Below are 12337 nucleotides of genomic sequence, written 5' to 3' on the forward strand. Positions count from 1 at the left end.
GATATTTTATATTTTTTCGATTGTCTTTACCTGTCTCCCCCAGATGGAATCTACAAGAACAGGGGTTTCATTTTCATTCTGATTCATGTACCTCAGGGTTCCAGAGTCCTAGAATAGTGTGGGGCTCAGTAAATATTTCTTTAATGAATGAATGAAAGTATGGCACAAAGAAAGGCAAAATATGTTGTTTTCGCCAACTGAGCTGTGACTCTGAGGGTAAGGCAGACTCCCCTGTAGTATGTGTGTGTAAATCTGTAAATGTGTGTGGCTGTGATGACTCCAACTTTCAGAGACCAATACCTATCATGATGTTCCACGGGTTAGCCCTCCAGAATTGCATCTCAGTGTCCATTTTTAAACAGAGAAGGTAACAGATGCATCGATAAGTACATAAACGGTAACTTTCCATTCTGTCCACAGTGTCTTCTATTTTTACCGTCCCAAATGTAAGATTGCAACCAGAGTCTGGAGAGAGCATGCGGGCCTTTGGGAAAAACAATAGTTATGGCAAAAGTCTATCAAATAGCAAGCACTGATGAGCACAGCGTCCTCAAGAGAGCACAGGTAAGATGGCCCACTTTACCTGGAAAGTAATATTGAATAGATGTCAATAGATCTTTTTTACATGAAATATTTCAGATTCACTTTCCCCCATCTGCTAAGTCTCTTGTGTTCATTGTGGCTTTCACCCCAGATTCCACTGAGGTGCAGTTTGTATATTCAGGCACTTCTGGATTCTAACCCAAATTGTACTTTATTTATATGGTCAGAAGCAAGCCATTTAGTCATAAGCAAATCACTAGAACTGTTCACACATTCTTCACTGAGGTGAGAAAAAGGTTAACCTTGCGCCGTATTTGACCCACACAATTTTTAAAAATTAGTTTGCTATCATTTTAAAATGGGAGATTTTGCACAAAGTCTGGATTTCTGGCTTTTCTTGGAAGATCAGCAGCTCTGGCAATACCGTGCTCCCGATCCTGCCAGGAGTGTGTGAGTCCGCCTGAATGGTGGCTGCCTCCCTTGGAAGAGACGTGTGCTTCCCTGGTTTTGCTCAGCTGCCATGTGGGCCACTTCGGATTCCTGCCAGGCCCCTGGTGCAGAACTCATCAGGGTGAAGCTTTCCTTTTTTTCCGATATGCTACTGTGACCTCTGCTCTTCTGCAGATAGGAAGCATAATCTAAACAAGGCCACCTCTAGGCACATCAGCCTGTCCCAGTCATCACACATGCTTCGCAGAAACAAGCATAAGACAGCAACTTCTGAAAAGGCTGTGTCTCTCTTTGCTGCCAGATGGAAGTGTCTGGGTTTTTGGAGTTTTGTGCCTCTGTATATACCTTTTCATTCAATGTCACATAACCCTCTCAAGCAAATAGAGAACCAACTTTTCTGTGGGGAAAGCTTTGTAGTCGCTGGTCCATGTTTGTTCCTTGCTCGTGTAGATGTTCAGTAATTCAATGTTCGAGTGAATCGGAGGGTGGGTACAGCATTGCAGGAGCTCCTATTCCTTCCTGTCTCCTAATATGAAAGAGGTTAACAGGCTCAATTGTCAGCCTGGCAAAGGGAGCAAATTAAATTGCCCACCTTGTGGGTAGGAGTGAGATCCTTCATTCTTTAAGTTATTTTTCCCTGCTGGATACAAAGTTACCTAGAAGCACAGCTTTCGTCCCCAGTAGCATTTGTACCCCATTCTGAATTTCAATTGGTCAGACAAAGAGGGGGCTGAGTTTTTGACCAGCTACCTCCTGGTCCTGAGAATGGTTTGAATTCATGAGGGTTGCAGCATAGACTTTTTTAAGTATTTAACCTGCGTTACCATAATGAGGCCCCTGGCTTTATAAATCCTTTAGCCAATTCAGTAGAACAAAACAAATAGTGGACTTTATTTGGGCTGCTCTCTCATACACACATGCACACAAGCAAGTTTGAATTTCAATGGCGAGGTTGTGTTCTTTCTTTTCTGCTCTTTTGATATGTCTCTGGCCTGAGCCTGGCCAGTCAAAGCTGTTAGAACGTGTGTGATGAGGTCAGCTTCTCCTTGTAAAATCAAATCAAACTCACGGACAGAAGCATAGCCCGTAAGGACTCAAAAATTAATTGAAAAGAGATTTCAAAAGGTGCTCAGAACTGTTATCATCAGTATTTGAAAGTCTTTAAAAAATGTATTTTCTTTGCAGTGTATTTTTAAAACGAATTTAAGGTTATATCTGCCTGGTGGAAGCTCTTCCTCTAGAATTATTTGGTAATACAGATATTTTCTCTATAAGTTTTATCATTTTACATCAACTTGTAAAGTTTTAATGTCCTTATTGTTTTTGCTGTTTTCTTCCAAATCAAAATAATACCTCAGCTTGATTCAACATTATATTGGGAAAAAGTCTAAATTTTTTATTTTCTCAGAAAAGCTTCATGGAGGCTGGATTTTAAGACTTCTGTCAACAGAAAATCAGTTTAATTTCTTCCCTTTGTGGGTTTTTAATTTTAATCAAATGGGACCACCTTAGAGATAAAAAATATATAGCCTATATATTGTAGTAATACATCCTGTACAATGGAACTTATTCTGACCAATGGTTGAATATCAAATTTTAGACATAAAAAGCAAAAAGTCTCTATAAGTGTGGGTATGCATAAAGAAAAACATGGAATTTTTTAGATTTTAATTTTGTTGTTGATGAATTATTTAACTGTTTAGAGCAGGATGTAGCATCTTAAATTTTCTTCAAATGCCCCAATTCTTTGTAAAGCCCAAAAAGATTGGGAGGGAAAGGAAAGAGGTTGGGGCCCCAATAGGCTGGGGGAAATGCTTTGTACCACTTCTGGTTTTGAAATGATGGCGGACTGGTAGACAGGAGTGTTTCAGGTCATATTTTTTTCCGATACCTCGGTACCAAGCTGCTTCTGTACTCGCATGCTAAGGTCACTTCATTATTTAGTTAATAGTCCTAGATTTGCATGAACTAGATAATGAGAAGCATTTTCCTTTGCAGCAGAAAGTGATTTTGGTTTCAGAGTCCTGAGACCAAATTAAATGAAAAGAAAAACCACAATCACCAAAGTTTAAAAATAGAATAGGTGCCACTGGATGACCAAAATACTGTGCTTCCTACGTTTTGTTATCCTCTGAAGATGTTAACAGACTCAGTATCTCATATCGTCCCCACTCTTTAATCAGCATGGAAGGGTAAGATCCTCTTAATGTCCAAGGGAACCTTAAATATGCATAGAGATTTTCCCCGAGGAAAAGACTAGAAGCTGTATTGAATGCCACATCCATTAGTATCACTTATATTTGCATCCAGTGATAACAAACACAGCCCTATGTTGAGCTTAATTTTCCATTTATTCTAAACAGACAGGAAGTGCTCGGGTCGCTCTGTCTACTCTTTTTGCTGAATACAAGAAATAAGAGTCGCCTCTAATCTTTTAGACAGATGTTTTCTAATTTTTTCTGAAATGATATGCACTCATTAGGGTACATCTCTTTTCAATGAATCAGCTGGCCTTTAGACCCTATTAAATTTGTAGTAAGTATACAGCTGTCTGTCTAGTGCATGAAAAACTTGTATTTGGTTCAAGTGAAAGAAGTTAACTGCATGCATATTTTGGTGACCTTCTCCTTGCCTTGTAGAGTATTATCTTTGCTAATCAACGTTATTTAAATATTATATGACAATGAAATAAAAAGTGTTAGGCTCTCTCTGCTTGACTTAGTCATCAAGCAATAATTAACTGTAAGTAATCTTCCAGGTAAACAGAGTAGAGTGCATCAGCTGCTTAAGAATTTTAGTTAAGTAAGGTAAAGATTTTTTTAAAACTAAACTCCAAACAGAATACACTGCACTGGTGCTGAACATTCAGTAGAGCTGTGTGCTCACACCCCGAGGTGCCAAAACCCTGGGGATTTTTAAAAATCCAGGTTCCTGGGCTCCATGAATCTGCATTTTAAAGAACACCAAAGGATGTCGATGCAGGTAGCCTTTGAACCACATATAATGAAATATTTAGTAAATATGCAAGAATTGTACGTTTGTAAAGTAAAACAATCAACTTACTGTGTCAGGACTGGATATAGATAAACTAGGAAAACCCACCCTTTCCTTTCCTTTTTTTAAGGAAAGTTGTGTAGACTTGTGCTAAGAAGGTAACCACTATTCACATGTGGCTTTTTAAATTTAATTTTTAATTAATTAAAGTTAAATAAAATAACAGTTTTTGTTTCCTCGGTGGCAGCACCACATTTCAAGTGCTCAGCAGCCACACATGGCTTGGGGCCAGGGCTAATGAAGAAACTCTCCAACATCACAGAACACGCTCGTGGACAGCTGGGGAAGAGCATGTCTCCTGCCTGCCTTTTAATTATTTATTTTAGCTTTTTTTTTTTAAAAAAATGTCTTTATTGATTTCAGAGAGAGGAAGGGAGAGGGGTAGAGAGAGAGAGAAACATCAATAATGAGAGTCATTGATCGGCTGTCTCCTGCTCACCCCCTACTGGGAATTGAGCCTGAAACCTGGGCATGTTCCCTGACCAGGAATCTAACTGCCATCACCTGGATCCTAGGTCGATGCTCAACCACTGAGCCACACCTGCCGGTCCCTGCCTGCCTTTTAAAGGAGGAAGCAGGGAAATTAAACTGGATTCAATCAGTAAAAATCTGTGTCAGTTCTAAATCATAGCCACTTAAGAGAAGCTTGAAATACAGGGTGTCCCCAAAAAATGTATACACAGTTTGTATAATTATAAAGTCAGTGTTTATTAACATATAGTTCATTTTCAAAATTTAAAAGAATCTACAGAAATGAATAATTTTTTTGTCAATGCCTGTTTTCAAACTGATGACCGTTCCGGCCCAGGCACTGCTGATAATGTGAAGCAATGGAATCGCAAATATCAAGAATCATTTCGTTTAGTATCTGTGCGCCCTCAGTTCATCAGCTGTTGCCGGTTTTGTACCATAAACTTTATCTTCTATGAATCCCCATTAAAAAAAAGTCTAATGTCACTTTAGGATAAATTTCCTTGTTCAAAGCTTAGTCTGGCTTCACCCATTATATTCACATTTTGGGGGGATGCCCTGTATTTGAGGAAGAGAAACTCTCCAATATGGAAAGAGGCAGGTAGCAGAGCAAGAAGGACAGAGACGGATCATTGAGAATGACAGAAAAAGTGGTGCCCCAGGAACAGAGAGACCACGAGAAGGTGGCTTTGGGATCTTTCAGGGGAAGGAGACACGGTCAGGTTTCCTCGGTTATTGGTGGTCTTTGTTGAGATTGCCCCGGAAAGTAAGGAAGAAGAGGCCAACGGTCTGCGTAGCTGCACGAAGGCTGAGTGTCCCTCAGAGTCCAACGGGAGCTTTAGCTCTGCCGTCTAATCGCCGTCTGGACCCTGGGAGCCGCTCCTGAAGAAACATCCCCGGGTCCCTCTCCTTCATGCTAGGACATTGTGGCAGCTGTCTTGTTCTGTTGCTGCATCAACTAGCATGGCTCCCATCTTCTCGTCTCGTGGCTTCTGCTGACTTGTTTCTGCTTAGCAGGGGTCCTGCTTACTGTCATTTCTCTGTCTCTCTCTTTCTGGGGCAGTTTCTAGCTGAGCCCTTGGCCTCAGATTTATACGGTCCTCAGAAGCAGCTCTGATGGGTGTAGTCGTCATCATGACGTGGACAGCAAGTCTCTGAGCAAGGCTCTTTGGTCAGTCACCCCTGACTGTAGATGGCCCTGGGTCAGGCGCTGGGCCCTGATGCAGTCCGCTGAGCTGTGACCTGGGTGGCCAACCTCTTCTTAAGGAGACCCTCAGAAGAAGGCTCAGGGCTCAGCAGTCTCTGACGCTCCTACGAAGCAAGCAGTCTAGTCTGAAGGCTCCTTGCCTGGCCACTACCAAGGAAAAAAATCAGCCCCGTACAGACAGACACTCCAGTTTTCATGGAGCAACAACATCCTCATTGTGTGATATTTTTGAGCCAAGGTCTTTTTAAGAAGCCACGGTGCATTTTCTCAACTATAGACACAAAAGGAGATAATACCAATCAGCACCTAACACAATATAAGAAGTTCAAGTGTTGGATCTAGCTTTCTTTCAGTAGCAGGAAGTCTTCTGATTTTTTTGGCAAGAACTGTTATTTTCTGCATGATCCTGCAGAGTTGTTTTTCCTATCAAACAACTACAGTTTTATTCTCTGTTGTCTCATGTAGTTGACAAGACTAGTTCTGGAAATGACAGAGGGGGAAACAATAGGTTTTATCTGAAAGAATCCCCGGTTTTTGTCATTCCTCCTACATTGCTGCAGATTAAAAAATACATCTTATTTGGGAAATTGACAGTGCTTGAAACCACAGATGCATAATGCATATTATGAACACCCTTCAGAGAAGAGGCTGGAATGTGGTTTAGCTTCCCCACCCCACCTCCGCCCCCCTTTCCACAGTTTCCCCTCCACCCTGGAGAGTCTATTATCTCCTCTAAACTCTGATGCAAATTAGGCTCAGGAAGTTTGCCTCTTCCCTCCTCCCTCCTCCCTCCCCCTCCCCCTCCTCTGCCTCTTCTCTTCTTTCTTTGATTCACCTCTGATCTGTACTCTGAACCATCACCACCAGCCCTGTGAAGGGGTTAGCAAAGGACTCTAAGGCCCTTGCTACCTAATCTGCTTAATTATGTCCTGGGATTGTGACAAAGAAGAATGAAAATAAAGATGAAGATACCATGCTTCATCCAGAGTGCATTTTTTAATTATTTATTTAATTTTCTTGTATTGCCATAATTTCAGATTTACAGAAATGTTGCAAGAATAGTACAGAGAATTCCTGATACCCTTTCCCCATTTTCCCCAGATGTTTGCATTACACACACACACGCACACAAATGTGTGCACATACGCATCATTTTTCTAAACCATTGTTTTAACTCACATGACACTCCATTACCTTTAAATATTTCTGGTGTGTTTTTCTTTAAAAAGAATTCAGAGTGTTATTTTTTAATTTTAAAAAAATATGGTTTTTGCCCTTGCTTTTCCTTTTCCCTTCTCTTATTGAGAGTTTTTAAAAGCAAAATGACTAAAAGAGAAGAACCGTTTGATGCTTCACAGATTGGTTCGTCAGCACGATGCTCAGAAATGGGCTATATTTTTGTGATTCGGTGTTTCAGGTCAGATGAGCTTTCAAAATGGGGAGGGGTAGTGAATAGCATTGCAACTTGTATCTCTGTCTTTTTAAAACCCAAATTAATTTCTTAGGGACTATTTAGCTAGCAGCATAATATAAGTGAAGCTTTTTTACAAAAAATAGTGGGCACCAGATGTGATGTGGCTAGTAAGCAAGATGTCTATTAGAACGCTTGGCCAAACTATTAGGAAGTTAGCAGTCACATATATTATAACAAGTAGTTATGACCAGCTCAGGTGCTCTCTTTTTCCATTTTATTTAATGTTGAGTCTTATGAATTTGGGATACAGAGGGAATCGTCTATGCCCTAAGTGCACTGTATTGTATTATTAATACCAGGATAGCAGCTGAGTCCCACTAGACGGTCTTTGTGGTCTGTGGATACTCTAAGAAGTGTCTGAGCATGAAAGGAGGCTGTTTGAGTTGAAGTGGGCTGATGGTCTGGGGTGACATTTGAATGCATGGAGGACAATGTCTAAATGATAATGTCGAGACAGGAAGGCAAAAAGAAGCTTGAAACTATTCCCATTGTCCCACGATACTCATCACTCCTCCTGAGATAGTTCTCACATGGGAGCTTTGTCTGGGAAGAAATGGGGAGTGGGGTCAGGGAGGGATACACACTGGGACTCCTCGACAAAAGCCAGGGATTCAGGTCCTTAGACACATTAAAATTCTAGACAGATAGCAAATGTAATGAAAAGCACAACCCAAATGTATTTCCAGTCTAACAAAATTAAACATTTTAGCTAAATTATTACAAGTATAGTTAACAAAATGTTTGCAATACTCTGAGATGCTTCTATGAATAAAGCTCTTAAGAACATCAAATCAGCTGTGCAAATGAATAATTTACCAAATCTGTTTTGGAATTTAGGATAGCTGTTTCCTCTACCAACACACACATACATATGCACACACACAGGAACACTCACATTCTGTACACTCACACATTTGGTATAGAATAATTTTTCAACAGTCCTAGAGTTGCTAGGATAACATCATAGATCAGTCAGGGGGTTGCTTTTCCACCTAGAGAAATAATGCACAAAGTCTCAAACAAAAAAGCAATACAAAAGCTGGAGAAATTGATGGAAATTTAACTCATAATAAATATCACCACATATGCTAAGAGTAGAATCAAATACTGTGGCTCTTGCCCTGGCTGATGTGGCTCAGTTGGTTGGGTGTCGTCCCATGTACCAAAAGATTACCAGTTGGATTCCCAGTCAGGGCACAGGCCCAGGTTGCTGGCTCCATCCCCTCCCCAGTAGGGGCTGTGCATGAGGCAGCAGATCAATGTTTCACTCTCACATCAGTGTTTCTGTCTCTCCCTCTTCCTTCCTCCCGCTCTAAAAATCAATTTAAAAATCTTAAAAAAAATACTGTGGCCGTTAACTTCCATATTTGGGTGAATTTTTTTCCTTTAAATTATCACCATTCTTTTATGTATAGTGCCCTTGGATTTTTAATTGCTCTGGATTATCATTTTCAATGCAATTAGTAAAATTCCCTCAATTACATATAATAATTACTGTAAATGGGGCTATTGGCCTAATTACTATAAATGGGGAAAGATGTGTGATTATCGTGCAATTAAATCATGTACAGTATTTTTTTTAAATATATCTTTATTGATTTCAGAGAGAGGAAGGGAGAGGGGGAGAGAGACAGAAACATCAATGATGAGAGTCATTGACCGGCTGCCTCCTGCACGCCCCCGACTGGGGATCGAGCCTGCAACCCGGGCGTGTGCCCTGACCAGGAATCGAACCGCGATCTCCTGGATCCTAGGTCGACGCTCAACCACTGAGCTACGCCCGGCCAGGCCATGTACAGTTTTTATTTTACATTATTACATACAATGGCATAATGATGAATTATATCATTCCCTGGTCAACTAATCTACTTTATATTAAGATACCTAGAATTGTGATCCATTGTCAAAGATCCATGTCCCCAGTCTTTCTTCCTGAGGTAATTGAGTTACCCTGTGGTCTGGGAACCCACTAAATAAACTGTACCCAGGCAAGAAAAATCTGGAAGGAAAAAATCTTTTCACCTCCATTAATAAGAATGCCCAGATTATTCTATGGTTTCACCATTAAATCGTCCTTGAGCCCAATGCCAAGTTCTACCATCCCTGTTTGTTTTTATGTAAATGAGCAAAAATCAACACCCCTAAATGATGGCAACATTTAAAACATGCCTGAGGTGGGGAGGGAAAGGAGGTTCTTCCTCCACCGTGGCAAACATGATAATCACCCCTAGTTTACAGATGCACACTTAACGAGCTGATAGCACCTAATTAATTCTGCGAAGGCTGCTGCTTGACAGAGAGGGATTATGAGAATTGCATATTGATAGTGGCAGGAGAAATAAATCTATTTTCTCCATGTCAGGTAGGGTGTTCTTGTGTTCTTTAGAAACTGGCACATCTCAGAGGTGTTGCTCTCGAAATGATCTCAGGATAGAAAGAAATCAGTAATTACAGAGCCAGGCATTCAGTTGTGTCCTAATTTTCCCACCAGTTTTTCAGTGTTTCAGCTGCCTCAGAGACTTAAAGTATTCTCATTAGGTAGCTGCCGAGGCAGCCGCTCGCCTACTCCCTCGTTCTCTCACTCGCATTGCCTTTTTTTTTTTTTCCCATTCCTGCCTTGGGAGTGACTGTGAAGATCATTTGCTGGAATGATTGGCAGGTTAGAGGATTCGATCAGATGAGTTCCTCTTAGCGCAGGTCAAAAAGGCTAGTTAGCAGGAGCTGTCGAAAAATGCCAGCAGCATTCGAAATGGGAAATGTCATGACTTCGAGGCAGGGGGTGCCACCTGGAACAGAAAGCCCCCAGCTCATTAGCAAGTTACAGGATGCGGGTTTAACTGGAGGGAGCAGAGAAGGAAAGATAATACCCAATAGGAAAAATGATTGTGAAGTGGAATTGATTTCATGTATAATTTGTTTATCACTAGAGGGGACAAATGCTGTCCTTCTGACATGAGCAGAGGAGTGTGGACTATGAATGAAGCCACTTAGCATAATCTCCAGGTTGAGCTTTGGATTTAAAGAATGCAAACTTCTTTATTCTTAACTGTGGAAATGATCAGGTCATGTTACATTAATTAAAGCTGACATACTCTCAAATGTTTTATCTGGGCTATGTGGCAATTCAACAGAAACGGAGATGGGCAACTTTAGAAAATAAGAGGGATTTTTCCCCCCGCTGCTGGTGTGGAAGACTAGCTCAGTTGCATACTGAATTATAACAGGGCTGTGGTTAGCTAGGCTGCACAAACCAAGCCCAGCTTCCTGATTCTTATGCAATCATTTATAGAGGAGAGTATTTGCCTTTTGGGAGATTTAGGTCTAATCCATGTTAAAATATATTTGTATATTTTAGAATATGACTGTATCATATTTTGGTGCAGTGTTAAAATTTTAATCTGTTTTTTTAAAGGGAGGAAGCTCTCCGGTTTCATTACTGCCTAGTTGTCAGTTCATCTAGAATTTGATATTTTACCATAAAGTCAGCAACTTACGGTAGCCACATTTGCAAACAAAGGGAAGCTACAGAGATGTCCTTGCAGGAAAAATTAATCTGCAATTTGTAAAAGGAGTATGTAGTGGCAAAAAGAAAATAATATTGCCTAGTGTGTACTCCAACTAAACTCCAAATGTAAAGGTGCAGTGTTTTTACAATATGTTAAATGAGCTTTAAAGCCTTTTTGTACATAAATCCCAATAGAAAATGTTTTTCCTTTTGATAAGAAACTTTTATGATATCATTTATCTTTTACACGGAGATCTTCATTTGTTATTTTAAGTCACAAATGCCACAGCTGCAAGTCTTCCTGGCTGAGCCCCAAAGGATGTTTACTTAGCATCTAGATTTTGGGTAAAACATATATTTTCAAAGTGTCTTTGCCTCGAGTTTCCCTTTCCTCTTAAATATTGAGACAGTTTATGGGGCCGTTATGAAATAGCCAATGCTCGGTTTATCGAGCTGCCTCAGACTGCTGTCTTCAGTGATCGGGACTCTTAAAACCTCCTAGTCAAAACACTGGTGGAAAATGCATCCTGTTCTGAATTCAGCGTAAAAAGCTTAGCATTAAGCTACTGAATATAGCTGTCAAGATATACTGCATTCGTTTGTCAAATCTGAAAATTTAAACATCAGTGTGAATCCACTCATCCCCTCACTTGAGAGTTTTATTGTGTGGTCCAAATGCAGGCCTTTGAAAAAAAGATTAGGAAATACATCTGAAATGGTTCATCTAAAGTTAAGATTTTTTTTATTTTCCCACAGTAACTCAATTTGTTAATGACTGACAGATTTATTAGAAACATGAATAAATTAACTATTTTGAGAGAAAACAGTATCAAGGATATTTTTTTAAGTCAGAAAATTGGGTCTAAGTTGTGTCCAAGTGGATTTTCCAGTTTTAGACCAGCTCTCTAAGTAAGATGTTCTTACCTCTCAAGATAAACAAGCCAGAGGTGTCTGGCAGTCAGAGCCAGAGGCGAATGGTGGCGTTTGTTCACCTCTCCTGCCCGCCTCTTTCTCCATTCCCTGCCCTCAGCTTGGCCTTCCAGAGTTTGCACTGCATTCAAAGACTTTACAGACTCTCCACTAATCTTGCATTCCTCTCAGTGAATCCCCTCTCCATTAACTAAAATAATGTTTGATACATATTGACATTCTTATATTTATCATTCCCTGTGTTGAATCTTTTCACAGTATGGATTGAGTGGCCCAGTTGTTAAAATTTCACCTTCAGATTTGTAGATTCCCCTAGATAAGGTCCCTATATTCCAAAGTAATGGTATCCTTATAATTGTCCTCTATATCAGCAGTTCTCAAGGTGTGGTCCAGAGACTCCATGGACTCAAAACTGTTCTCATAATAATACTAAGATATTCTTTGTTTTTTGCACTGTTGACATTTGCACCATGGGTGCAAAAGCATGGTAAGGAAAACTGCTGGCTGCTCACATGGATCAAGGCAGTGGCACCAAACTGTATTCCCAGGGACTGTTCCCTTTACCACTACACAATGGCAACTGTTTTGAAAAGCCAGTTTCACTTAATTATGTTCTAGATAAAGAGGTAAAAATTACTGATTTTTTTAGATCTCTCCCTTTGAGTAAGTGTTTCTTTAGTATTCATTATGACTCAATAGGAAG

At 40.2% G+C, this 12337-nt stretch overlaps 1 protein-coding gene across 3 annotated transcripts in view; it reads left to right on the forward strand.

Annotated features, from left to right (window-relative positions):
- Window positions 1-12337, forward strand: part of CDK14 (cyclin dependent kinase 14) — a 496475-nt gene that overhangs the window by 420304 nt on the left and 63834 nt on the right. For 2 of the 3 annotated variants that reach the window (XM_081147670.1, XM_081147671.1), the window contains one exon: window positions 421-564. The exons of the other annotated variant lie outside the window; for it this stretch is intronic. In XM_081147670.1, the coding sequence (XP_081003796.1) occupies window positions 421-536 (116 nt within the window). In that variant the 3' untranslated portion in view covers window positions 537-564. The remainder of the gene's footprint in view (window positions 1-420; window positions 565-12337) is intronic. 3 annotated transcript variants of the gene reach the window in all.

This window comes from Miniopterus schreibersii (genome assembly GCF_964146895.1).
Source record: "Miniopterus schreibersii genome assembly, chromosome: 9".
Lineage (NCBI taxonomy): Eukaryota > Metazoa > Chordata > Mammalia > Chiroptera > Miniopteridae > Miniopterus > Miniopterus schreibersii.